Consider the following 27,742-nt stretch of genomic DNA (forward strand, 5'->3'; position numbering starts at 1 on the left):
TGCCGCTGTCCAAGGTCTATATCAAGGACAACGTGATGGACAGAGGGGAGGATGGGCAGGATGTGTGGATTCACAGAGGACCACTAGAAGAACCATGGTTATAGGTAGGTAACCTCTCCTTCTCCACGACCTCATGAAGCCACACTCCTGTAACTATCAAAGTAACTCTGAATTGCAGTTCCAGTTTCACTACCAAAAGAGTTATGGTATCCCTCACTGAAATCCTAATGTATTACCTTTGTTGTAACATTCTCTTTGTAACTACCTCTTTTCAAGTTCCATACATAGGGCAGAATTTGTCTTTTACTTTATGGTTTTAGAGGAGGAGAGATTTCGATAGATGTGATCCTGGCATCCATGATTACTCACTCATCCTGTCTTTCACGCCCATACACCTCTTCGTCCTCACCTGATAAACTGCACCTACCCACTGCTAGATAGCTCCATGGTTTAAGTTTCTGGCTGCAGACTCCAAGGTTGGAAGTTTAATCCTCCATTGTGCTAGCTTGATACTAACAAAGGAAGGGATTACGGATCAGACAAAAGAGGGTAGATAATTTCTAATTTCTAGAAATCAGCACCCATTAAAAAAGAGTGCCACACATCTCGCCATACTGGGGAAGGGTCTGGTCCAGTGACATATACTCCTGCTCCTTATTCTGCAATCCAGGCGCTAATTGGATTGACAGCTGCAGGGCCTCTACTGTACCTTTTTGGGGTTCTTTACCTTTGAAATAGACTTGTATGGGACAGTACACTTCCCTGTGACAGTCTGCCAATCATCCTCCATTAATCAGGACGCCTGCTGTCCACTTCTGTACCTGGAGGCAAAGTCTGAAACCATTTCTCTGATGCCCAAAGAAAAGCAGAAAGATGTGGAAAAGCAACAAACTGTTTATTTAAGGATCTAGCAGGTCGGTTTCTTACTTCCTTGGCTACAGAGTGACCCCTAGTGGTAACTCTTGCCTCACCGGAAACCCAAACACCAAACAGTGCAGAAATTTGTCATCATTCAAAAATTCGCAGAAGAGCTGCTTGCTATTTTACACGAAATTTTACACATCAACATTTTTCCATAGTCACACTTTGCAGTGTTGCTCACCATGTTGTCGAGATGCTTCCCAGGCTGGGGGATGAAAAACAAAGCATAAGCAGCCATTTTAATACTGTTTTCGGGGAAACCAGCCTGGCAAACCCTAAACTCAAACTTCTTCAGACAGTTGGGAAGACATATTCTTCTAATAATTGGGCCAAGTAGTGACTGCATATTTTGCCCCGTAGCTCCTGCTTCTGCACAAAGTAGAGACAGGGGATGATCAGATGGCTGTAAAGGCAAGGGCCTGATTGCAGGAGAGCGATTTCCAAGAAAGCCACCCCTCCATCTACCGAGGATTCCCTCCAGCTTGGCCCCCAAAATCAGAAGCTTTACATCTGGACCAAAAAGGTCGAGCTTTGGGAAGCTTGAGGTTGGGACAGAGCTCATGTCCCCATGCATCATGTGATCGATCTACAGGTGCTCCAGATTGCAATCTCTCCCCATGTAATCATGCACTTTTAAAAGGGGAAGGGGAGTGGATTGACTCCAAGCGATGAAAAAGAGGGGGAAGGCCCTCAGCAGAGAGGCAGCAAACAGAGACAGGGAAGGTATAATTGGTTAGGGCTGGATAGATTGACAGTCACCCAACTCCAGAAAGGTCCCTTCCCATTCAAACCTGATAAAGGCAGCATGCGAGGTTGCAAAAGCTCCGACACTTTGCCTTGTTCCCCCGGATTATTTCTGTGGATGACCTTGCCTAGGAGTGAATCTGGATTCACCAAGGGACTGTTGATCAAAATATGCATCTTCCTGCAGCTTAAATCCAACCATTTCCAGGTTTTTTTATTTCAATAAATGTGTCCATGTGCCATATTTTACCTTACCTTTCTACGTACCTCCTCTGTTTTTCCCAGGTACGACTCTGATGGGCACTTAACCAATGCCACGTTTCCAACTGGTGAAGTCAGCAGCTTCCACAGTGACATTGAAAAACTGATGAAAGTTGAAATCAACATTTCAAATAAGGAAACTGTGATCACAGCTACCAACTTTTCTGCCACCTCTACAATTTACACTTTACAGCAAGGTAATTAAAATGCACCCACTTTTTCTTTTTTTCATCCTCTGTAGTTTTTTTTTTACGGCTCTTCAAGGAATTTAGTGACGCTCTCCAGCTGTTTCCTGCAACTTTTTAAAAATTATTTCAACAACAAACAAAAACCTATACATCAAACAATACACATACACACACACACACACACACACACACACACACACACACACACACACACACACACACATCTTCATCAAGACATTTCACCTTATTTTATATTGTATGCCTTGTCTCTTTCCAAAAATATAATGATTCATGTGTCCGGATGTACACATGAATCATTTGTGTTTAATGGCACAAGTTCTTTAAAAAGCATTCCAAATCCCATTAAAACTATTTTCTTTCAATTATTCTTTTCTAACTTTCAGTTCATGTTAAATGATCACTAATAGCTAAATTCCACATCACATTGTACCATTCTTCCAAACTCAACGGATTGCTGTTTTTGCAGTTTCTTGCAAATGTCAGTCTTGCTGATGTTAACATAATAGTAGTCCAGTTCCATTTTTTACTCTTTCTAGTTGACTGTTTCCAAATATGTGGCATTGAAAACAAGTTTCTGTTGGGTTCTTTCAACCTGTTAGTAAAAAGGAACTGATAAAACAAGTTTAAAATGATGGGATGCAGTCCCTTTCAGACTATGAAGGACAAGAACGTGGGGCAGAGTGTTGACCATGCTCTGCTTAGCCCTCTCATCCATTCAGATTAATCCCAGCCTGAATGCCTGTATAGGGTTTTCATCACTCATTTGACATTCCTATCCCTCAGCTCAAGGAAATATATAATGTTGAATCCTACAAGCGTATTCACCCTCATTCATTCCAATGTCAGTTACAGCCTTTGGACAGTGTTATGTGAAAACCTTTTTAGCTACTTTGATGACCTCAGTGGCACATTAAATTCATCTAAGCAGTGAGCTGTTGTTGTCGAGTTGTTGTTGATTTCGCCCTCGCTGCCGGAGTCATCTCATCCGAACTCCAAAGGCATTGAATCCATAATCTCCAGAATGCTGACTTAAGAGTTAACCTTTTGAAATGTCTCAGAAAGCAGAAGACCTTTATTCAAGTTGTTGAGCACTGCTGACATGCAAATACCGAGACCTTGATGTAAATAAGAATACTGCTGTATGCTGGAAAGCCCTCCAGATTTCCAATTAGGGAGAAGTAGCTGGCATTGGCGATGCCTGCCGTTGTCCAAAGTATGAATAGCTATAACCTTTCTGCACTTCACATTTCCCTCCCAAAGCTGAAGAGCTGAACTCTTTCTCCTTTCTCGTTTTGTTGCTGACAGACAACACGCAGAACATCTATCGGGTCAGTCCGGACGGCTCCCTGAGAGTCACGTTTGCAAGTGGAATGGAGGTCACGTTGAATGCCGAGCCCCACATCCTCGCCGGGGTTGTCAACCCCACTTTAGGGAAATGCAATATCTCTCTACCAGGGGAGCACAACTCCAACCTTATTGAGTGGAGACAACGGAAAGAGCAGACCAAAGGCAATCTCTCTGCATTTGAAAGAAGGCTACGGGTAAGACTTCCGTTTTGTGGAGCAGTGGTTAAACTGCAGTACTGCAGCCAAAACTCTGTTCATGCCAAAGGTTCAATCCCAGGTAGCTATGTCAAGGTTCACTCAGCATTCCCTCATTCTGAGGTCAGTAAATTGATTACACAGCCAGCTTGGGCTAGGGGGCAATGTGTAGCCTGCATAATTGAGTTGTGAACTGCCCAGCGAGTGCTTAAAGAGCCATGGGACGGTATATAAGCAGCACACTTTGCTCGCTTTTTTAATGTAAAATCTATCTATCTATCTATCTATCTATCTATCTATCTATCTATCTATCTATCTATCTATCTATCTATCTATCTATCTATCTATCTATCTATCTATCTATCTATCTATCTATCTATCTATCTATCTATCTATCTATCTAAACTTCCGTACTGCCCCTTCATTGTGAACACTTTCTGGATACAAATAAAATTGCAATAAGTACAAGTACCAAAAAAAATCATATATCACAGTATTCTTTTGGAATAGTGCTTCCCAACCTTGACCCTCCAGATGTTCTTGGACCAAAACTCCCCGAAGCCTTCACTACTTGCTGTGCTGGCCAGGATTTCTGGGAGTTTTAGTCCAAGAACATATGGGTATCCAAGGTTAGGAACTACTGTTTTAGAAATTCATGTCATCTTCTGGTTGAATTTATTCTTGTCATTCTTCTTGGTACTCCAGGACTGTTCTGTCTGAACCAACCATGGTGTCAACTTTTCTGTCCTGTCCTAAATATTTTGAGAGTTCTCACATAGTAGTTTTATGTTGACTTGTCATTGGGTTATTCATAACTCTTTTCCCTGATTTTCACATGACCATGTCCTCCTTCCTTCCTTCCACCCACCCACATTGTGAAATTTCCTTTTCCTGAAGGAAAGGGCCCATTCTCATGCTTGCGTGTCAGCAGCCATGACAAATATTAAGGGAGCTGGCATAGTGCTTAGCAAAGATTGCACATTGCTGTAATGAGTGTAAGGAAGAAGCCCATCACTAGCTAATTTGTCAGCAAATTCAGGTGTTATTCAGTGAACGAGAAGGAGCAACTAGGAAGGGCAAGTGATGGTATGGCAATAAACAGTTGCTGTGTGATTGAATCTTTCTTAAGATGGGGATAGTCTTAAGTTCAGATTGTTGAGGGTCCATAGAGCACTGGCCTCTATTGTACATGAGAGGTACTAGTCCTCATCTATTCAGCACTGGTTAGGCCTCATCTTGAGTACTGTTTCCAGTTCTGGACACCACACTTTAAAAAGAATGCCAACAAACTGGACCAAATTCAGGGAAAGGCAACAAGGATGATCAGGGAACTGGATAGCAAGCCCTAGGAGGAAAGACTGAAAGAACTGGGCAGGTTTAGCCTTGAGAAAAGAAGACTGTGGGGAGATACAATAGCACTCTTCAAATACTTGAAATATTGTCATGCAGAAGAAAGACAGGCTCTGTTTGCAATCATCCCAGAGTGCAGGGTATGTAATACTGGACTCAAACTACAGGAAGCCACATTTAGGCTGAATATCAGGGGAAAAACTTCTTAACTGTTAGAGCAGTACAAAAATGGAACCAATGACCTCGGGAGGTGGTAAGTACCCCAACGCTGGAGGCCTTCAAGAGAAAATAGGACAACCATTCATCACATTTGGGTTGGATCCATCACAGCACTGAGCAGAGTGTGGGAATTGATGGTCTTATAGACTCCTTCCAATTCCATTGTTCTATGATTCTATGTGTCATTCATACTGGATTCATACTGGATCTCAGAGACATTCCACTTAAAAGATAAGGAAATGATGGGGATTAAGTTGTGTATTACAAATGACAAGCATTAATATTATTACCCTATGCCAGTTGTTGTTGTTGTTTCTCGGCATTGCTGGTGCTACAGGGATGGCCGAAAGGCTAAAAATTAGGAATCAAGTCCTAATAATTCGTGGTCAAGACATTATGTTTGTCTTGTCGAAATGTCTTCAGATTTGGTGCAGACAAATCCTATACTGTCTAATACCACTGGACCAAATTTAGTCTCAATTCAAGAGCCACTTCAAAAGCTTTTATTTGAACTGCCCCTTCCAATCAGTAATTGCTTATGGAATGTCGTGTTGACTGGTCAGGCAACCTCAGAGGTGCACCCCTGTGCACTTCTAATTTAGTATACCATGTGGTTTGGTTCTATTTTGGATGATAAGGAAAGCACAAGAAAAAAAGCAAAGAAAACACAAAAGTCTTCATCTTTTCACCAACACATGTATACACAAACATGTGTGCATGCGTGCACACATACTCATACACATGCATGTACACCTCTGTGTCTCTCTTGCCTTTCTGTCTTCATTTATTTCTTTAAAAAGATTAAGAAAGAAAACAAAAGCAAAATACAGCAGCTGTTGCTGCTATGGAGGCTTTAATAATCACGTCCACCATGCCCTCTCTTGCCATCTTCTTATGCCTTGCAAACCCTCTGGTTGCTTATCTGTAAATATTAGCACTAGGAGGGATTAGGGTGTGACAGTGTTTCTTTTGCAAAAATAACTTCATGACCTACAACAGTGTTACTCCTTCAGTGTAATGATTAACACACACTATTTCTTTTTTCATATTGGTTTTCAGGGTGTGTGTGGAATGTTTGGAAGCTTTTTAGTTTTCCCCTCCCCAAATGTTCACACTTTCATTGTTCCTTTTAGACAGTTTTAAAAAAGAAAAGAAACGGAAACAGTCACGTAGAAGCGATATAACACATCATTAGAACCATCATAACATTAACAGCAGCAATTTATTTAAGGATGCTACCCTTCGCTGGGGGTTGCGTGAACATGTGATTGTGCCGTGAACCGCTTGAATTGTTTTGCAGCAATTTACATAAAATTGCTGTCTAGGGGTAACTGACCAGGTTTTGCTGTTGCTTCCATCACTGGTCAGAGAAATAAAGGATCAAAGATGAAGAGGTGATGGGGAGCTGGAAGAAAGGGCCTTTATAGGGCTGGGAGAGAGATGTAAAGGGAAATTTGGAATGGTTTTGTGCCATAGTCTCTAAAGTTTGATTCTCCTTTGGGGAGAGATTTCAAGAGTTCCTTATCCATGCCCAATTTTCTTTAATATTTCTAATTCTATTGTTTACACTCATGGAACTGCTGCCATCACATCAACTTTGCCCTTTGAGCTTTGTATTTAACAAGAGTATTAACAAATCCCAATGGCAGGTGGTCAATATTTTTTCTGTTTAATTAACAGAGTTAAATTTAAGATCCAAACGGCATCAATAACTTGCAGGGGAAATGCCTTAGGAAATCTGTTTTCTATTTGACAGAAACACTCCTTGGGGAGACCTTGATGAGTACATTGAATGGTTAGCATTTAAGGTAACGGTATAAAATAACAACCCACATAGACACTGATTGCTATAGATTCTGCCGAAAGCCTGCCAAATTTGAAGGGAGAGAGGAGGGTGGATTATTTCAGCCCCCACTCCTCACTCTCATATGTTCTCAAGTATAGCCCATCTAAATTTTGTGCTGCTCACTTATTCACCAAATTGAACATCACCTCCATGATCTCAGGAAAAGACAAGGAATACTAATTTTCTCCACGTAGAGAAACCGTTGTTGGGATGGTGTTGGAGTTTTTACAACCTCGCATGCTGCCTCTAGTAGGTGTGGCTGGGAGTGACCCTTTCTGAGCTGGGGCGACTGTCAATCTATTCAGCACTAACCAATCATTCCTTCCCACTTTTGAATTAAAAAAGAGCCCTGCCTCTCTGCTAAGTGTTCTTTTCCCTCTCTTTAGTCTGTTGGGAGCAGTTTTGTTTGTCGGTTTTGCTGTTGATTCAAATCTTTGCAACAGGATGTTCACCAGAAATCAAAGACTGTTATTTGCCATCCTTTTACTTCCCGAATTTAGTTTCCAATTTCCGCTTCTTAGAGCATTTGATTGGCCACTGAGGGAAACAGAATGCTTCTGTAGGTAGGTCTCTAGTTCAGGAGAAAATCTGTTTGTATTTATGGCAAGAGCAGAGAAACATTAGGGGGTATCATCAAAGAGTGGAGGGAAGTTATAACTGTGTGTCAGGAGATAGTTAACAAATGGGTGGCGGTGTGGCTGTCCAGATTTTAATAGTCAATTATAGCTATGATTAGAGATGGGCCCAAACCAGTTTGTCCCAATTCATCCCAGTTCAAAAAGGTGACAGTAGAGCTGCTGCTGCTCCTCTCTCCCATCTCCTCAGTCAACCAGCCCCTCACTAGGCCCAGACTGCTTGCTTTTCCCACCTCCTCGGCTAATCTCCCAGTCAAGGGCAATTGCACAGATTTATCTGCCCCGCCCTTTGGTCTGAGTGGCAGCTCACCAAGGGGGTGGGGCAGAGCAGCCTGAGCTGTTGCCCAGACTGGGAGATCAGTCGACGAGGTGGAAATTCTTGGGGAATTCTGTGATTTTAAACCCAAAAAAACCCCTGAAAGTCCCATCCTTACGTGCAAGCCTTCCCCTCATCATCATTTTTTTTCACCTCAGTGACTTGTGCATAAAATCCCCATGTAAAGTAACAATGGGAAGGGGCAGAACTAGGGCACTTTCCCCATCACATGTAGAGTGAGCATGATTATTTAATGCCTGAATAGGGTTTACCTCAGACACTACCTTCTGTATTTCTTGACTTGTCCTTTCTCTTTCCATCCATCAAGTGAACTTCTGGTGTCCATCTTTCATCAGGGTGCAGGCATAGAACAAAGATACAGATCTTATAGATAAAGTTTGTTTTCCCATTTAAACATATTCATATTAACAGAAAAAAATTCTAAGCTTGGAACATTAATTTTCACTGCTCTCAGAGGTAATAACGTGAGGTTTCCTGGCAGCAAATTTGATGAGGGAGATGTTCTTCTTGCCCTGTTCTTCAGGCACACAACAGAAACCTACTATCTATTGATTTCGACCACACGACAAGAACAGGGAAGATCTACGACGATCATCGGAAGTTTACTCTGAGGATTCTCTATGACCAGGCAGGCCGCCCCATCTTGTGGTCCCCTATGAACAAATACAACGAAGTCAACATCACTTACTCACATTCGGGATTAGTGACCTATATCCAGAGAGGGACGTGGACTGAGAAAATGGAGTATGACCCCGGTGGGAAGATCATTTCTAGAACGTGGGCCGACGGAAAAATATGGAGCTACACATACCTAGAAAAGGTGATTCCTTGGGGTGCGGGCTGGGGATTAAAACATTTGTAAAGATCACAGGGCCAGTTGGTCTAGATGGTGTGCTAGAGCCCCTCTTATTTGGGATTCAAAGAAGCAAGAATTTCTATACTTGGCTGTCTTGTGCAAACCTCCGAGATTAAGAGAAGTATTGAAATATCAAGGAAGATAAAATTAGATTTGAGGACATGGACAAGAAGAATGTTCTTGTGTTTAAACCTCAGTGAAGCGATAAAAAAAGAACATTAAGCCAAAAAACTGTTTTCAGGTTTCATTGCTTCCTGTTAGGTATTTCAGTTGGGACAACAAGAACATTCCAGATCTATATCTAAAACCAAGCATTTTACCATCAAAAATTCCAAAGTTAACATTTGCCAGGTTATTTAGGGAGAAGCCCGTAAAGATGGAGATTTCCTATTTCTACCTAATATAGGTAGATATTATCAAGCAGTGGGTTTGACCATTGTTTAAGCTCTTACAGTGCCTAATGCAAATGGAATAGGCTGAAAGCAATGGTTGAGAAGGGACTCTCAGAAAACTCATAAACAATATCGTTTTCCAAATCCTACCTCATCTCAATTCAGACATCATGTCAGAAAATTGTTAAGGAAAATCATTTACATGGTTTATCAAGGCCCACCACAACTGGGGGGGGGGGGAGTCAGAATCAGAAGCCATGGTTTGAAGTGGATTGAGAAACCATGATTTGAGGTGATGTCTGAACTGGCAACTGTAGTTTAATGGACACCACTCTACCTCCAGAGACTGCTGCACAATGGAGACAGAAGTAAACTCATGAAGCTGAGTGTGGAGAAGATGAAAAAAGAAGGCAGGCAAGCAGATTTAAACCTGGGTCTGCCTGTGGTAGGTTCAAAAACTCAAACCATGGTTTGGATTCTAATAATGGGTGCAAACAATGGTTTGAAGCCACGTCCAGCTTGAACCTAATTGTGGTCTGTCCTTAGTGTCTTGCCCAAATACATTTGTGTGTCTCTCATCAATCAGGGGGGAAAAAGACATTGAGGGAGATTTTCAGCAATTATTCCTATGTGTGTGGAGAGAAGGGGAGAATGTGGATCATAATGTTAACTCCCTCTGGAATATATCTAAATTAAATTCAAATGATACAACCTCTTATTTGAGGTTCAACATGCCTTTCCCAATGGAGAGGACATAAGGTGTGTGTTGAACAGCTACGGCATTAGGACATGCTTTTAAAAAACTACCTTAAATGCCTCTCTCAGATGTCAAATCTCAAGAGGTTTAAGGTAAGGTAAAGGTTTCCCCTGACATTTAGTCCAGTTGTGCCCAACTCTAGGGCGTAAGCTCCCTTACAGTGATCCTTCATACAGGAATCAGTCCAGAAAAGGGTAGCTCTACCTACCACTGGACCGAAAAGATCCAGCCTGGGCATGCAGCGAGGTTGGGCTAGTTCACAATCACCTGCAGTGGCCAGGACCATAATACAAGTGGTCCATACCGCAAGCTATTTCTCCATCTGATCACACCCTGTGCCCCTTTAAGTCGCTTGCATGAGTATGTATGTGATTGTTCCTTCAAGTCACTTCTGACCATCCTATAAGTGAGCAATCTCCAACATGCCCTGTTCTCAACGGCCCGGCTCAACTGTTGCAAACTCAAGCCTGAAAGGCAGCAGGAAACAGGGAAGACCAAATACGAGATGGGTTGGCTTCCTTGAGGCAGTCAATCCATCTCATACTTTGCTCTTCCCCGTTTCCTGCTGCCTTCCAGCATGATTGTCTTTTCCAGAGCATCCTGTCTTCTCATAATGTGGCCAAAGTAGGCCAGCCTCAGTTTCATCATTTTTTGCCTCCAGAGATAGGTCGGACTTGGTTTGATCTAGGACCCACTTGTTTGTCTTTCTGGCAGTCCAGAATATCTGCAAAGCTCTCTTCCACATTTCAAACAAATCTACTTCTTCTCCCGTCCGCTTTCCTCACTGTCCAGCTTTCACACCCATACGTGGTGATCAGAAAGACAAGAGTGTGGATGATCTTGGTCTCCAGGGACATATCCTTACCCTTGAGGATATTTGCCAATTTCTTCATTGCTGCCCTTCCATGTCTTGGTCTTCTTCCGATTTCTTGGCCGCAGTCTCCATGAAATCAGAAGAAGACTGGGACGATCAATACATGAGTATGCAGAAATATGGCCCAAAAAAGTCTCTAACAACTTTTTGCAATTAATACTAATTTGCAAGCCACCTTTCTAGTAACTTCCAGCTTTCTCTTTCAGTCTGTGATGCTCCTTCTGCACAGCCAACGCCGTTACATCTTCGAGTACGACCAGTCCGACTACCTCCTTTCCATCACCATGCCAAGCATGGTGCGCCATAGCTTTCAGACCATGCTCTCCGTTGGCTACTATCGTAATCTCTATTCCCCACCGGACAGCAGCGCCTCTTTCATCCAGGATTTCACAAGAGACCAACGGCTTCTGCAGACTCTCTACCCGGGAACAGGACGCAGGGTGCTTTACAAATATACCAAGCAGTCCAGACTGTCGGAGATTCTGTACGATACCACCCAAGTCTCCTTTACTTACGAAGAGTCGTCTGGTGTTATTAAAACAATACATTTGATGCACGATGGATTTATTTGCACCATCAGATACAGGCAAACAGGTAGGTTAAGAATATGCTTAGTGCTTATGCTCCTGTCCATATGGAAAATCACTGTCTTAAGTCCCATTTTTGGAAGGATGAGTAACTTATACATTCATTCCTTGGTGTTTTCTGGTAAATGTTAGGTTAGAATCCTCTCCGAAGCCCTGGAAAATTTAGCTGCCAACTGGATTTGACAACATAGGGCTAGACGGATCAAAGCTCTGACTCTGTGTAAAGCCCTGGGTTGGTAAAGTGTAGCCCTTTGACTACAACTCCCATTAATCGTAGCTAGTATAGATGGTGGTGAACAATTATGGGATCTGCAGTCCAGCCACTTCTATAGGGCTACCCTTTGAGTGCCTTTGTTTTTTGTTGGTTGTCATGATTAATTTTGTAGGCAATTGTGTACTGTTTAATGTAACCTAAATGATGTGAAAGCTGGCTAGATAGCTCAATGAGTTGGTATCTGGTTGTGGAATCAGAGGTTGGGAGTTCGATTCCTTGCTGTGCCTCCCAAGAGAAGAGCCAGCCTGGGTGGCCTTGGGCAAGCTCCACAATCCCAGGGCAGTCCCAGAAGAGGAGACGGAGGTGTGTTTTCAGGGGAGGAGTGTTTTTTTTTCCATACTTTTGAACTTCTGCACTCCGCTTCCTTTTGCCTTGGAACAACTGTCCAATGTTTTGTGCATAGGTCCACTTATCAGCCGCCAGATATTCCGATTCAGCGAAGAAGGTCTTGTGAACGCCCGGTTTGACTACAGTTACAACAACTTCCGAGTCACCAGCATGCAGGCCATGATCAACGAAACACCCCTCCCCATTGACCTGTATCGCTACGTGGACGTGTCGGGGAAAACGGAACAGTTTGGGAAATTCAGCGTCATCAATTATGATCTGAATCAAGTGATAACCACCACAGTGATGAAGCATACGAAGATTTTCAGTGCCAATGGGCAAGTAATTGAAGTCCAGTATGAAATCCTGAAGTCCATAGCTTACTGGATGACCATTCAGTATGACAATATGGGCCGCATGGTGATTTGTGACATCAGAGTGGGCGTAGATGCCAACATCACAAGGTATTTTTGTGAATACGACGCTGACGGCCAACTTCAGACAGTCTCGGTGAATGATAAAACTCAGTGGCGTTATAGCTATGACCTCAACGGCAACATTAATCTACTCAGCCACGGCAACAGTGCGCGGCTTACCCCTCTAAGGTACGATCTGAGAGATCGCATCACAAGACTGGGAGACATCCAGTACAAAATGGATGAAGATGGCTTCCTTAAACAAAGAGGAAATGACATATTTGAGTACAGTTCAAACGGCTTCCTGAGCAGAGCTTATAACAGAGTTGCTGGTTGGACGATCCAGTATTGCTACGACGGGCTAGGGCGACGGGTGGCCAGCAAATCAAATCTAGGACAGCACCTTCAGTTCTTTTATGCAGATCTCTCCAATCCAGTAAGAGTGACTCACCTGTACAATCATAGCAGTTCCGAAATCACATCCCTGTATTATGACCTTCAGGGGCACCTGATAGCTATGGAATTAAGCAGTGGCGAAGAATATTACGTTGCCTGCGACAACACGGGCACGCCTCTAGCCATCTTCAGCAGCCGCGGCCAGGTGATCAAGGAAATTCTTTACACACCTTATGGAGAGATTTATCAGGACACCAACCCAGAGTTCGAAGTCATCATTGGTTTTCATGGAGGGCTGTACGAGCCGCTCACCAAGCTGGTGCACCTGGGGCAAAGAGATTATGACGTCCTTGCTGGACGTTGGACAACGCCAAACCATCACATCTGGGAAGAGCTGAAGAATGCTCCAAAGCCATTCAATTTGTATGCCTTCGAGAATAACTATCCCACAGGCAAAATCCAAGATGTGGCTAAATATACGACAGGTAAATATACGACAGGCTAAATATACGACAGGTAAAGTATTTGTATGGGGTTGTGAGGGATATTTCTGGCCAGACCTGTTGGAGTATTTACAACCTTGCATGCTGATTGTAGTTTGTTTTTCTGGGTTGGGGTGACTGTCTATCTCACCAGCATTAACGAATCATTCCCTCATGCCTCAGAAATCAAAGAGAGCCCCGCCTCTCTGCTGAGAGTTCTATTTTCCTCCCTTGAGACTGTTGAAGTCTGTTGGTTTATGAATTCAGTTGTTCATTAGTTTTGCTGTTATCTGTCCACAGAATGAAACATTTTTTAATTATTTCTGCTACCAATGTCTCAGGGTGAGTTCTAGGGCTGGTAAGTGCCAGCTAATGAGAAAGTGGTGGGCTAGCTCAGGAACATGAAGCTGTTCTTCCCTATGGATTTGTGTATTGCTCCTGTGCAGCAAAAGGAGTTTAACCAAAAATTTTAAACTCTGCAACAAATAGAATGTGCAATAGGATGGCGCTTGTTTAGTTACCCCAAGTGGACTTTTTTTTTTCTTGCAGAACATGTTGGGGCTCAGCTAGGCCAAGGTCACCCAAGCTTCCCGTTCCTGCCTCGATGTTAGCTGGGAGCTTTCTTTCTGAACGGGAAGCTAGGAGGAGCTGGGCCCAGCTAAGACTCAATGCCTTCTAACTCAAGCCTTTCTACCATGTGCATCTCACTGAGGTGTTTGAAAGGTGTCCCCGAGGTAGGAAGAGCTCCCTGGATGGAGCACTGTGGCAGCTGTCATCTAAATCCGAAAATCCTATCCTTGGAGTATATTGTTACATAACAGCACTGATGTTACCTGTCTGTCATGGGTTTGGAGGGAAAGTTCCATCCTATGGGGAGTGGAAGGCGGGACATCAGGAGGAGGGGCTGTACTGTATAAATATGTGATGCCTGTGTGGTGAAGAGTAGATGCTGAGACAGACTGTGAGACACTGGGTTGGGACGAAGCAGCAGCTGGGGAAGAAGAAGCTGTTGTGGGAGTCTGTGTGTCTGACAGGGTACTACTGTGTGTCAGAGTACCAACCTGAAAGGTTCAGGGGTCTGTTGGTTAGCCAGAACTGATGGGTTCAGGGTCTGTGCTTTAAGTTAAAGGTTCTAGGTGAACCAAACTGTATGCTTGTGTGTGTGAAAAGAAGCCACGTTACTTTATTTTATTCACCTGATCGTTTATTTTGCCTGTGTGTATTTAAAATAAACCTTATTCTTTTTATTGTTTAAAAATCCATCCCTGGTCTGTGTGACTTCTTACAGGGAATGGTTGGTGGCAGCTTAGTGTAACTGTGTGGCAGATCCCAGTAGGTCTGGGTTTGTCACATTGATTGGTGTCCAGCGTGTGGGATACGACTGGTCCAGTTGTCCAGTGGTCCAGCAAAGCCTTGGCAAGTGTGCCCAGAGCAAGGGGGGTCTAGTCAGGGACAGTCTGAGGCGCGTAGGTAATCTTCTAGGTGTACCTCACGGGGAGGTGCGCTAGTAGAAGAACGTGCCCACTGGGGAGACTTAGATTAAGGTGCTCTGAGGCAGCCTAGTTTTGGCGGGAAAAAGCTGAGGCAAATCTGCGTAGCAACAGCGAGCTAGCTTGCCAGCTGAGAGGCCCAGCAGAGGGGGGTAGGCTCTGACTTGATACTGTTGCAAGTTAGTGCTGAAGAACAGCAGCAATCTCTAGGGAGAGCTGGTTCTGAGGCAAAAAGGAAAAAAGTGGTCGTTTTATTCTGAGGCTTGACTTTTTAAAGCAGCCTGTTCTGAGGGGGGATTATGCCCTTGACTCGAAGCCAGATGGCCGAAATGAGTGAAGTGAAAGACCCCCAAATTGACCAAGGTTCTGAGGAGGAATTTGGCTCAGTGCAAGGTGACAGCACAGGAGAGCAAGACCCAGAACTCAGAAAAATACTCCTAGCCCAACAGCATGAACTGAGGGTGAGGGAAATGGAAATCAGAAGAAAAGAAAGAGCTGAAATCTGTCAGGCAGAGGCAGATGCCAAGAAAAGGGGAATGGCCATGAGGATAAAAGAGATGGAACTGAAACACCAAATTAGACTGGTACAATTGGAATTGAAGTTCCTAAATAAGTTTATTAACAATTTATCAGGGGAAGAAATGTCAAAGAAGGAAAAGTATGAGGCTCAGGTCAGACAAAGTGAGCAAGATCTTGAAAAATATACTCAGCAAAAAGACATTAAATTAAAAGAAATCAGAGATAAGACTGAAGAAAAAGTAAAAGAGATAAAAGCTAGGGCTGAGGAAGAAATTTTACAGATCAGGGCTGAGTTTGAGGCCAAGCAAAAGGAGCTGGATTTGAGAATAAAAGGGAAAAGCCAGCAAGGGGGAGGGGCCCATGGTGAAGGGAAGCCCTCAGACATGAAACCAAGACCTCAGATTTTGGAGGGAAAACCGAAACAAGATGAGAGAGAATCAAAATACACCAGAAAATGTTATTTCTGTCAGGGAAAGGGTCATCTAATCTCAGAGTGTGAGATATTAAAGCAGCTAAAAGGAATGGTGCCTCAGGAGTCTAGTGGGACCAAGCCAAAAGCTGTGTTCTGTGTCCAGAAAGAGCAAGGCTCAGTGTCACTGAGGGAGCCTGTTGCCATGGCTACTCAGTCTGGAACAGCTACCTATGCTGATCAGGCTGAGGAAAATGGTCCTCTTATAGAGGTAAAGCGCTGCTTGCTGGTAAAAACAGATTCTCAGTTGTTTGAGACAGCCGGGGTGGACGTAGGAATACTTGACCGTCAGTATAGGGGGCTGCGGGACACTTGTTCCCAGGTAACCCTATGCCATCCAGATATTATTCCTAGGGAGTTTATACTCCCAAATGAGAGCATAAAGGTGGCAGGGATTGAGGGGCAGGTAATCTCTCTGCCAGTAGCAGAGGTACCTGTCAACTTTCAAGGCTGGAGGGGAGATTGGCGGCTAGCGATTTCATCGACTCTGCCAGCAGCCGTGCTCGTGGGAAATGACCTGGCTGAACATGTGAAACGGGTGCTAGTGATTACACGCTCACAAGCCACCACAGGGACAGTTCAGGGGGGTAATGATGAGCCAGAGACGGAAGCAGAGGGGAGTTCAGAAGCTGTGGTGGAAACCTTAACCACAGACAGCAGATTTGGACAGGAGCAAAAGGCAGACGCCACTCTCCAAAAGTGTTTTGAACAGGTGACTGACGCCCAGCTAACACCTGAAACCCCAGTGAGATTTCTGGAGGAAAAGGGGATTTTATATAGAGAAACCCTGAGGAATATCTCAAAAGGGAGAGATGGGAACAGAAGTCAGCTGGTGGTACCTGAAAAGTATCGCCCCATGATCTTACAAAGGGGTCACTCTGACATGTTTGCTGCACACTTAGGGGTGAAAGGGCCCCTTGATTTGATCAAACAAATTTGGGAGCAGATCACCCAGGATGACCCACAAGACGTTGTGACATACATAGACACCTTGATGAATGACCTAAGGAGAAATCTAGAGCTGGCAGCAGAAAACCTGCAAGCTCAGAAGGTCAGACAGAAAACATGGTATGACCACAAAGCTAGAGAGAGGCACTTTGACCCAGGGGAGGAAGTGCTTTGGCTTAGGCCCTGCAGAGAGAATAAACTGCAGCTCAAATGGGCAGGACCATCTAGGGTCATTTCCAAGATGTCAGACCTGAACTACCTAATAGAGCAGGAGGAGAACCAAGCAAGGAGGGTGGTTCATGTGAATGCCCTAAAACCCTACTACCGAGGGGAACAGAGGGTTTTATTCGCGATAAAAGCAGCTGAGAGTGAGGAAGCTGAATTACCCTTCTGGGAGGGTAGAGGGGAAGTAAAATACAACCCAGAGGAGGTAAAGATCAGTCCTGCACTCACCCAAGACCAGCAGCAAGAATTAAAAATGCTGCTTAATAAATATCAACAGGTATTTTCCAACAAGCCGGGGATAGTGAAGGGAGTGATGCATCGGATCCACACAGGGGATGCACCCCCGCAGGCAGTATCCCCATACCGAGTAACGGGACCCTATAGGGACAAGGTGCGGAAGGAGCTGGACGAGATGCTGAGGGAGAACATAATCGTCCCCTCTTCTAGTCCTTGGTCCTCTCCGATAGTCCTTGTGGACAAGCCTGATGGGAGCATTAGGTTTTGTGTCGATTACAGGAAATTAAACCGTGTAACCACTCCTGATGCCTACCCAATGCCCAGGCTAGACAACCTGATTGAAACCATAGGGGGTTGTCGGTTCATCTCATCATTGGACCTGGTAAAGGGATATTGGCAATTAAGAATTGATCCCAGGGATCAAGAAAAAACTGCCTTTTGCAGCCCTTTTGGTCTCTATGAGTTTCGAGTCCTGAGCTTTGGTCTCAGAAATGCACCAGCCACATTCCAAAGGCTGATGGACCAGACCTTGGCAGGGCTCAGTGACTTTACAGTGGCCTACATTGACGACATAGGGATCTTCAGTAATACCTGGGAAGATCACCTGATACACCTGGAGTTAGTGCTGCAGAGGTTAAGTGCAGCAGGGCTAACAGTAAAGGCCAGCAAGTGTCAGCTGGGTAGCCCAGAAATAAAATACTTGGGTCACATGGTAGGGGGAGGAGTGATAAAACCCCTGGAGGCCAAAATAGAAGCAGTTCGTGATTGGCCCAGACCCAACACCAAGAAAAAAGTCAAATCATTTCTTGGGTTGGTGGGCTACTACAGAAAGTTCATCCCGAGGTTTAGCGAGATTGCGGCTCCGCTGACCGATCTGACGAGGAAGAAGGCTGATGACCGCATCCCGTGGACCAGCGACTGTGAGGAGGCGTTCCAGAGGTTGAAGGAGGCGTTAATCAACTATCCTGTCCTGCGTGCTCCAGACTTCGACCGGGAGTTCATCATCTACACCGATGCGTCTAACAGCGGGGTAGGAGCAGTTCTGTGCCAGGAGGATGAGAATGGTGACCAGCATCCAGTGTCCTACTTGAGTAGGAAACTTCAAAAAGGTGAGAGACATTTGGCAACCGTGGAGAAGGAGTGTTTGGCCATAGTCTACGCGATCCAGAAGGCCAAGCCTTACATCTGGGGAAGACATTTTGTTCTGTGTACTGACCATTCACCATTGCAATGGTTAAAGACAATGAAAACCCACAATAGCAAACTTATGAGGTGGGCTTTGAACCTACAGGACTATGACTTTGAAGTGAAGGTGATCAGAGGGTCAGTGAACTGGGTTGCTGACGCCTTATCAAGAAGACCTGAAGACTGAAGACGGTGAAAGAACATGGACTATATATGTATATAATGAGAACAAAAAGTTAAATGTACCTGGTTTTGAATATGGTTTGTATTAATAAAGGTAAACGGATGTAATGTAAATGATAAATGTAAGTATTTTACCCAGGTTGTTTTTTGGTGAAAAGCACGTTAGCTTTCCCCCTACAAAACAACTTTTAAAGAGGGGAGGTGTTACATAACAGCACTGATGTTACCTGTCTGTCATGGGTTTGGAGGGAAAGTTCCATCCTATGGGGAGTGGAAGGCGGGACATCAGGAGGAGGGGCTGTACTGTATAAATATGTGATGCCTGTGTGGTGAAGAGTAGATGCTGAGACAGACTGTGAGACACTGGGTTGGGACGAAGCAGCAGCTGGGGAAGAAGAAGCTGTTGTGGGAGTCTGTGTGTCTGACAGGGTACTACTGTGTGTCAGAGTACCAACCTGAAAGGTTCAGGGGTCTGTTGGTTAGCCAGAACTGATGGGTTCAGGGTCTGTGCTTTAAGTTAAAGGTTCTAGGTGAACCAAACTGTATGCTTGTGTGTGTGAAAAGAAGCCACGTTACTTTATTTTATTCACCTGATCGTTTATTTTGCCTGTGTGTATTTAAAATAAACCTTATTCTTTTTATTGTTTAAAAATCCATCCCTGGTCTGTGTGACTTCTTACAGGGAATGGTTGGTGGCAGCTTAGTGTAACTGTGTGGCAGATCCCAGTAGGTCTGGGTTTGTCACATATATGTGTAACAAATAAAAGAATAAGCAAAGCACTCTGGTTGGTATTTACAGCAGTCTTTAGTTTAACTGTTACATCAGTGTGACAGTGGAACTCATGACCACTGGAGGCATCCAAGGGAAAATGGGACAGCCATCTGTCAGATCTGCTTTGATTTGGATTCCTGCCTTGAGTAAGAGGTTGGTCTCAATGGCCGTAGAGGCCCCTTGCAACTCCATTATTCTACGAGCCTATGAGTCTATAATTAGGTAGAAACTGGAATTCAACAGGGTGAAAAAAAGACCCCCACTATACAAATAGTGCATGTTTTATCTTACTGTGAACTATTCTGCAAACATGAGTCCACCTTGGGTTGTAGGACATTATGCTGGATTTCCATGACCAATTTGTTGTTAATCTCCAGATAGATTAAAAAATAATAATAATCCCCCCATTCTGCTTGTGCTGTTTCCTTGGATAATCAAAATCCTAGACCCACCTTCAGACTCACTTGAAAATACCTTGCAAGTATGCATTACTAGGAAATCTTTGCACCTGGCATTATTGTCTCCAACAAATTGTTAGAGAATATTTTAAATACAACATACTGTTACATGGTTCTCGAAAATATTTAAATAAAACATGCTAATTGGAAAAGGTGCTAATTAAATCTCAGCCTCAGCTTGCTCGGCTCCTGGAAAAAGGGGGAAAGTCGCATTTTTTAAATCAATTGCACATGTATTCTAAGCACCCATCTATATGTGCTAAATTTTTCTTGACAAATTAGGGTTCACTTTTGGCTACTGGTTTCATTAAATACAGCTTGCAGTAGGTGACATAACAGGTTTGTCTATTCTGGCTCTCAAGGGAAGAAATATTGTAATGAGGGAGCAATGTGAATATGGTAGAATTAACTCCGGGAGGCAGTGGAAGACAGGAGGGCCTGGCGTGCTCAGTCGGATACGACTAAACAACAACAACAAAGACACTCAACAACTTTATCTTGCCTATGTTAACATAGAGGTAAATCCTATTGCTTCTCATCAACTGGAACTTAGAGGGTCGCAATAACGCACTCTGAGTCATGGGTAAGAGAAAGAATAAAATATTTTATTTACTTACAGTCAAACAGATCTACAGCAAGCTGAACAAACATGGCTGGCTGACTTTCAGCAACAGGCCTCAACAGCCTACTCTGACTGCTCTCCACCAGATTCTTGCAGGCTCCATTCTAACAGCACACTGACTGCACTGATAAAAAGAGAGGGGGAAAGTGACACTGAATCAGAGAGGCGGGGCTCTCTTTGAAACCAGAGGCAGGGAAATGAACAATTGGTTACTGCTGGAATGATTGACAGCCACCCCAGCCCTGAAGAGTTCTTCCCAGCCACACCTACTAGAGGCAGCATGTGAGGTTGAAATAACTCTGTTAGCTTCTTTATGTGCAAAGTAAAGGGTTGCCTCCTGCCTTTTGCCTGAAGTAGTCAAGTGTTTTGGGCCACATGAAACTGTTAAGAAGAAAGCTAGAATGGTCATTTGTCTTTTAAACGTTATAGACAAACGCCAAACATGAAAGAGTAGCAGGACATTGTAATACATACGGATGTTCAACCGTGTAATTAAATTTTTAAAAATGCTCCATGAGTTTTCTTAACCTCCCCCCCCACACACACACACACACTGGAGTTGCAGGCAGAAGGAAGAGAGAATTGGTGCAAATCAAAACCTACATCCTGATTTTATCTTAAGGATTTCTAATGTAAAAGGATGCTAAATTAAATAAGATACATTTAATGTTTGTGAGTGCTGGCTGGATAGCTCAGTCAGTAAGGTATCCAGCTGCATAACTACAAGTTGAGAGTTTGATTCCCAACTGTACCTCTAGGGAGAAGAGCCAGCCTGGGTGGCCTTGGGCCAGCTGCACAGTCCCAAGGTTGCCCCCTAGAGGAAGGGAAGGGTAAAGCACTTCTGAGTAATCTCTACCTAGAAAACCCTGAAGAGTCACCATAAATCAAAATTGAAAGCACGTGATTATTATTAATGTTCATGAACCTTAATGCCAGTGCGAGACTGGTGTTCAACATGCTAACTGTATTCTTCATTTTATTTGTAGATATTGGTAGCTGGCTCGAACTGTTTGGGTTTCAGCTTCACAATGTACTTCCTGGATTCCCAAAACCCGAGATTGATACTTTTCAGACAACATATGAACTTGTTCAGCTTCAAACCAAGACTCAAGAATGGGACCCAGGAAAGGTTAGCCAAAAAAAGCCTTCTTTGTTGCCTCTCCTTTAGAAACTGTAACAAGAGATGTTCTCAGTCAATAAATAGCAATTGACTTGGTCCACCTTTGCCGTCATCTTACATCCATTAGGGATGAGGGAATTCAGTTCTTTTTTGAAAATAATTAACCCACATTGATACATTTTCTTGCTTTTGAGGGGAAAAAATCTAACGCAAAAAATGTGCATCTTCATATGCGTGTTTAATAAAAAGGACATATGCAGGAAAAAATCCCCCAGCCTGGTCCAGCTTTTGGCAATGTGTATGCATAGTTTTCTGAATGCCAAATAAGCTGTGTTTGCTCCAATCAGCCCTTCAGAATTACACATACTGTGTGGGCAGAAGATGGTGTGTCTTTTCTCTCTGTAATGAACTATAGAAACTTCCATGATGTATATTGTTTCTGTCCACTTCTCCATGATGTATATTGTTTCTGTCCACTTCTCCATGATATCTATTGTTTCTGTCCACTTCTCCATGATATCTGTTGTTTCTGTCCACTTCTCCATGATATCTATTGTTTCTGTCCACTTCTCCATGATGTATATTGTTTCTGTCCACTTCTCCATGATGTATATTGTTTCTGTCCACTTTTCCAGACTATACTTGGCATACAGTGCGAACTTCAAAAGCAACTCAGAAACTTCATTTCCTTGGACCAGCTTCCGATGACCCCCAAATACAGTGACGGGAGATGTGTGGAGAGAGCCAAGCAACCCAGATTTGCTGCTGTTCCCTCCGTGTTTGGGAAAGGCATCAAGTTTGCCATCAAAGACGGCCTGGTAACCGCCGATGTCATTGGAGTGGCCAATGAAGACAGCCGGCGAATTGCCGCCATCCTCAACAACGCTCACTACCTGGAGGACCTGCATTTTACCATCGATGGGCGAGACACGCACTATTTCATCAAGCTCGGGTCTTTGGAAGAAGACCTGACACTCATCGGCAACACCGGGGGGCGGAGGATTTTGGAGAACGGGGTCAACGTCACCGTGTCTCAGATGACCTCGGTCATCAATGGGAGGACTAGACGGTTTGCCGACATCCAGCTCCAGCACGGCTTCTTGTGCTTTAACGTCCGCTATGGGACGACGGTAGAGGAAGAGAAGAACCACGTCTTGGAGGTGGCCAGGCTGAGAGCGGTGGCTCAGGCTTGGACTAAGGAACAGAAGCGCCTCCAAGACGGGGAAGAAGGCATTCGGGCTTGGACAGAGGGGGAAAAACAGCAGCTTCTAAGTACTGGGAAAGTACAGGGCTATGACGGGTATTTTGTTTTATCTGTGGAGCAGTATCTGGAACTTTCTGACAGTGCCAACAACATTCACTTTATGAGACAGAGCGAAATAGGCAGGAGGTAACAAACATACACACGATCTCTGCCTTTGCATCACCAAAGACTGCCTGTTGTTGTTGTTTTTTTAAAAAAAGAGAAAACCATTAAGTAAAGATTTATTGTATTGGTTTTTCTAGATCAGAACTCTGTGTATATATAAATATATAGAAGGAGGGAAAAAAACATATCCAACTGCCTTTAAATGTGACAGAAGATGGTATTTTAATATAGTTTATTTAAACTCTCTGGGAGAAGGTAGTGGTTTTTAAGTTGCCAGGACGGCTGCATTCGAGATTTGGAATGCGGCCTTCCCAGGGTTGATCTCCATTTGGAAATGTTTCATGTGGGCAAAATACTTAACAGTGCAATGTTACCCATGTCTACTTAGAAATAAGTCCCACTAAGTTCAATGTGGCTTACTCCCAGGGAAGTATGTATAGGGTGGCAGCATTAGGGCTCGCTTTCTTTCCATCTTCAGGACACCGTTTATTAATTTTGGTAATTTACAAAGAAGTGGTTGGGGCCAATGTCTGTTGTCTCTTGATCTAATTCATGACCCATCACCAACCATCTTCACAAGCTATATTTTCGGAGAGCCTTCTGGAGACAAGGTACACCCGTACATCATTTTCCTTCTGCGCCAGCAAAAGAGAGAGAGAGAGGGAAAAAAAAACAAGCCCAGCCTTTTAAAAATCACGTCTATTAATCTAGGAGTTATGATGCTATTACACTGGCAATCGATGGCAGATAAATAATGTTTAGTCATTTTTTTATGGGATGAATAGTTTCATTACAAGGGCAGTGAAAAGCAGTGAACCAAGGTTCAAGTTGCGTCATCTTGGCTCGGGAATTTTAGGAGGCAGAGCCCCCACCAAAATTAACTTTTTTTCCAAGTTCTGGTCAAGATTTCAGGAACTGAAGCATTACTTAATCATTGTTAAGTGACATATTGGATAATGACCTCTCATTTGTCAACTCGGAGTATATTGAATGTAAAGCATGGGGTGTGTCCTTTTGTCCAGTATTCCCACTGCAAGTTTACCTTTACGTTGATCACTGGGTACAGAAAGAATCACGATACTGGTCATAAGAAATCCGGAGCCCTTGCAGCTGCTGTGTGGGTTGTCATCACCTTAGCCTCTCTGTATTTTCCCACAGATATAGAAAGCTGTTGTCTGTAAGGAAAAATTTCCTTGGTTTCCCTGATCTTACCATCCTGTGTGTAAAATGGAAAAAAAACATCAAATAATGTTGTCATGTTATGAGCTGTGATTGGCTATTGCAAGGGTGGGGAATATTTGATCCTCTAGATCAGTGGTTCTCAACCTTAGGCCCCCAGATATTGTTGGACTACAACTCCCAGAAATCCTGACCAGCGTGGGTAGTGGGGATGGCTTCTGGGAGTTGCAGTCCAAGAACATCTGGGGTTACCAAGACTGGGAACCGCCACTTTAGATATTTTGGACTTCAAAGCCCTTGTGAGCATGTCCAATTGTAGTGGATGATAGGGGTTGTAATCCAAAGCACGGAGAGGGCAGAACATGTATTGCCCTTAGTCTGACAGTTATATTGGGGGGCATTTTTTCAGGAAAAGCTGGATGCCAAGTCATAAACCACATGGAGTCCTTATCTGTTTCCACCAAGACCAAACACAGAACATTGTGATTCTCTATTCAATATGAAAGTGTCCCCAGCATGAAGAAGCCATAACAAACAGCTACAGGATAGACTTGTTTCAAACTTTGAGGTCCATTCCTGTGAGAAAAATATGGGATGCTGAAATATGAGATGCAGTGGCTGAATCCTATGGGCATTTTGATATGGAACTCTGTGATTGTTTCCCCAGAGACGTACGGTGCAGTTGAGCAGTATTGACACTGCCAGGGAAAATAGTGGTTTGTGATTAGAAGTGGGCACAAACTGGAAAAATTGGTTTGTGATTGTTCATCATTCATTGCTGTTCGCGAACTACGAGCCAGAAACCTTCTGACATAATGAACTGTTTCATGCTTTGTGCAGTTTTGGACTTTCAGGAGTGATAGAACAGCCCCCCCTATGAGTTAAAGACACCAAACCCACAGCGTGTCTTCAGCTGACGCTCCTTCCCACCCCTTCCAAGTTTGGCAAAAATTGGATTTGGGATGTCTGAAGTATTCCACCACCCCCCCCAAAAAAAAGCAGGTCCCCCCAGGGAAGTGCTGTTTAGCAGCTGGCTAAACAGCATCTTTCTGGGAAGACCTCCTTCAGGGGGGTTATAACTCTGATGTTCGATACCCAAACTTTGCCAAGCTTAGAGGGGGTAGGGAAGAGAGTCATCCCAAGAGTCAGTCCAAATTTGGTGAAGATTGGGTTTGGGATGTCTAAGTTACTGCCCACGTACCAGTCGCCAATGGCGATAGCCATTCAGCATTTCATTCCTGTTCTGGGCAGGCGTGTTTTTCTGAAATGCTTCAAAACCAACCACGAAATGGCCCCCATTCATGGAGGGCTTTGCTTCCTGGTTCGTTTCGTGCCCATTTCTAATTGCTATGATTTGGTCAACTCGCAGATTTTTTCAGCAGTTCAGTGCATGTAGGTAGGCGTGTTATTCATAACAGCTTTCCCCATCTGGGGAGTGATGGCCAAGTGGCTCAAACAGTTATAAAAAAGTAATTTAGACAATATGAAATATCAACAGCAACATCCCTCCGAGCAACCCGAAATCATTAGATATGATTACAAAGTGTAGAGTACATACCAAAGGATCAGTTTTGGCCCACGTGATGTGCTGTGAATTGATTTTCTTTGGGGCAGAAATGGACTAGCTGAGGACAGCAGCTCGTGTCTCGAGAGTGTGATGAGCCTTTTTCAACAAAGCTTGGAAAAGTTACTCTCTTGGACTGTAACTCCCAAGTCCAGTGGCGTTCTGGAAGCTGTAGTCCAAGACAGTAACGTTTCTACCTTCTGCTCCCTTTTGACTTTGCTATGGGGGGTTAAACTGGATCTAGGATAAGCCTACTAAATCATGTGTCTGAGACTCCACCACTGCTGTTTCTGTATCAGTCGGTCTGATGCAGCGGCCATTTCCATGAGGAAGTAGAGGACTTGAATATGGGCGTTCAGATCCTCAAATATGCACTTTTTTAACCCACAGAGAAAACACACACGCATTGCTGAACATATAGGAAATGCATTGGTGATTCCCCAATCTAAGATGTCAGCTCTAATAATTCTGTTTATAAATCTAAGGAACTCCCTACTTTTGTAACCCAAGAATTAAGGGATTCTTTTCGGAAGGCTTTAAAATATCCGGAAGGAACAAAGATTTTGAACCGCTTACTGAATATTATGAATTTGGAGTGTGCATTTCTAGTATGTAATACATGTTATGTTAGCTTTGTGCCTTGAGTTGCTTAGAGTTATATTTGTATTATATGCAGAACTGGCACTTTATATTGGTGACCACAGAGGGTTTTTTAACGATGCCTTGAATGTTGTTTTATTATTCAGCCAAAAGCCAATGAAATGAAAGGAGCTATTCCTCCTTTCTGGCATTGATCAACAGAATTGCCCGGGTGTCTGTTTGTGGGCGCTGCTTGGTATAAAATATGAGATAGAAAAATATTAAATAACTGTGATGTTAGAGCTTGGTGGCATAAGGAAAAAAATGTTTTCATCAGGTCTGCTTCTGAAATTTGGGGACGGGGATGGGTGGAATATGGTATGTTGTTGTCGTTTACAAATCAGAATATGACCCCACCACGTTCCGCTTCTGGAATGACCTATGTGTTGATGCAGATGCAGAGTGTTGGAATGGAATTAACCCTTTGGTGACATATTTAGGCTACATTTAGAATGTGTCTTTCTCTGTTGAGTCTAGAGAAGGATGTGCTTCATGAGACAATGTTCACTCTAAATAATCATCCTGGCTTATTGGTGTTCTCCCTTCTTTTAGTGATAAATACTCTATCTTTGGGGGGGAAAGTGGAATCAGAAAGTTGTAACAAGTTTCCAATATTCGTCTAATCCAAACCACCCACTCCCCACAGATGAAAAATAAATATCTGCTACTACAGCATTCCTCAGAGGCACATAATTGGAGCATTTTCTTAAAAAACCTCTAAGGAAGAGAAGTTGACACCCTTCTGGGGCAGTCTCTTCTTACCCACTGTCCAGAAAACTCATTTTTGCCATTTTAAACAACAGCTACAGTAGGACACACACCCCCATCCACTGGATCAGCATCCGTAGATTCATGTATCTGCTGCCTGAAAATATTAAAAACAGAGAAATATGTATTTATATTTATTTCCACAGTATGCATACACCTGAACTAGCCACTAGAGGGATCCAGAAACAATACTACATACTGTATAGCATTTGTTACTTTCAGGTAGCAAATGCAGGAATACATCCGTGGGCAGGGGGGCTTGGAAACAAATCCCTATAGATACAATGGTCCTACTGTATCTCATTTAACTATCAAAAAATCAAAACAGAAGATATGCTTAGCATGTGGTTAGAAGTGGTGCTCCCTCCAATGTTTAAACAGTCTGTTTAACCTTGCTGGGTTTTTTTTTTTAGTGTCCTTTTGTTTTGTCATAGGTCATCAGAAAATAAACAAGGGCTTCATGCGCAAGTTTTGTTGTCAAGGAAATCCTGTCACTGGAGGCAAAATGAGGTAACCATAGATGATAGACAGTTCCTTCGCTATCTAATTAGACTCAGAGCCAATCACTGTG

At 43.5% G+C, this 27,742-nt stretch overlaps 1 protein-coding gene across 16 annotated transcripts in view; it reads left to right on the forward strand.

Moving 5' to 3' along the window:
* TENM1 (teneurin transmembrane protein 1) overlaps positions 1 to 27,445 on the forward strand; it is a 705,377-nt gene extending 677,932 nt beyond the window's left edge. For 13 of the 16 annotated variants that reach the window (XM_078380797.1, XM_078380802.1, XM_078380800.1 and 10 more), the window contains 8 exons: positions 1,951 to 2,123; positions 3,441 to 3,676; positions 8,587 to 8,883; positions 9,655 to 9,756; positions 11,149 to 11,536; positions 12,207 to 13,427; positions 21,519 to 21,661; positions 22,288 to 27,445. In XM_078380797.1, the coding sequence (XP_078236923.1) occupies positions 1,951 to 2,123; positions 3,441 to 3,676; positions 8,587 to 8,883; positions 9,655 to 9,756; positions 11,149 to 11,536; positions 12,207 to 13,427; positions 21,519 to 21,661; positions 22,288 to 23,046 (3,319 nt within the window). In that variant the 3' untranslated portion in view covers positions 23,047 to 27,445. The remainder of the gene's footprint in view (positions 1 to 1,950; positions 2,124 to 3,440; positions 3,677 to 8,586; positions 8,884 to 9,654; positions 9,757 to 11,148; positions 11,537 to 12,206; positions 13,428 to 21,518; positions 21,662 to 22,287) is intronic. The other 3 variants (XM_078380808.1, XM_078380810.1, XM_078380811.1) reach the window with 2 other exon arrangements.
* The last annotated feature ends 297 nt before the right edge of the window (positions 27,446 to 27,742 follow it).

Source organism: Pogona vitticeps, chromosome 11 (assembly GCF_051106095.1).
Source record: "Pogona vitticeps strain Pit_001003342236 chromosome 11, PviZW2.1, whole genome shotgun sequence".
NCBI classification, from domain to species: domain Eukaryota; kingdom Metazoa; phylum Chordata; class Lepidosauria; order Squamata; family Agamidae; genus Pogona; species Pogona vitticeps.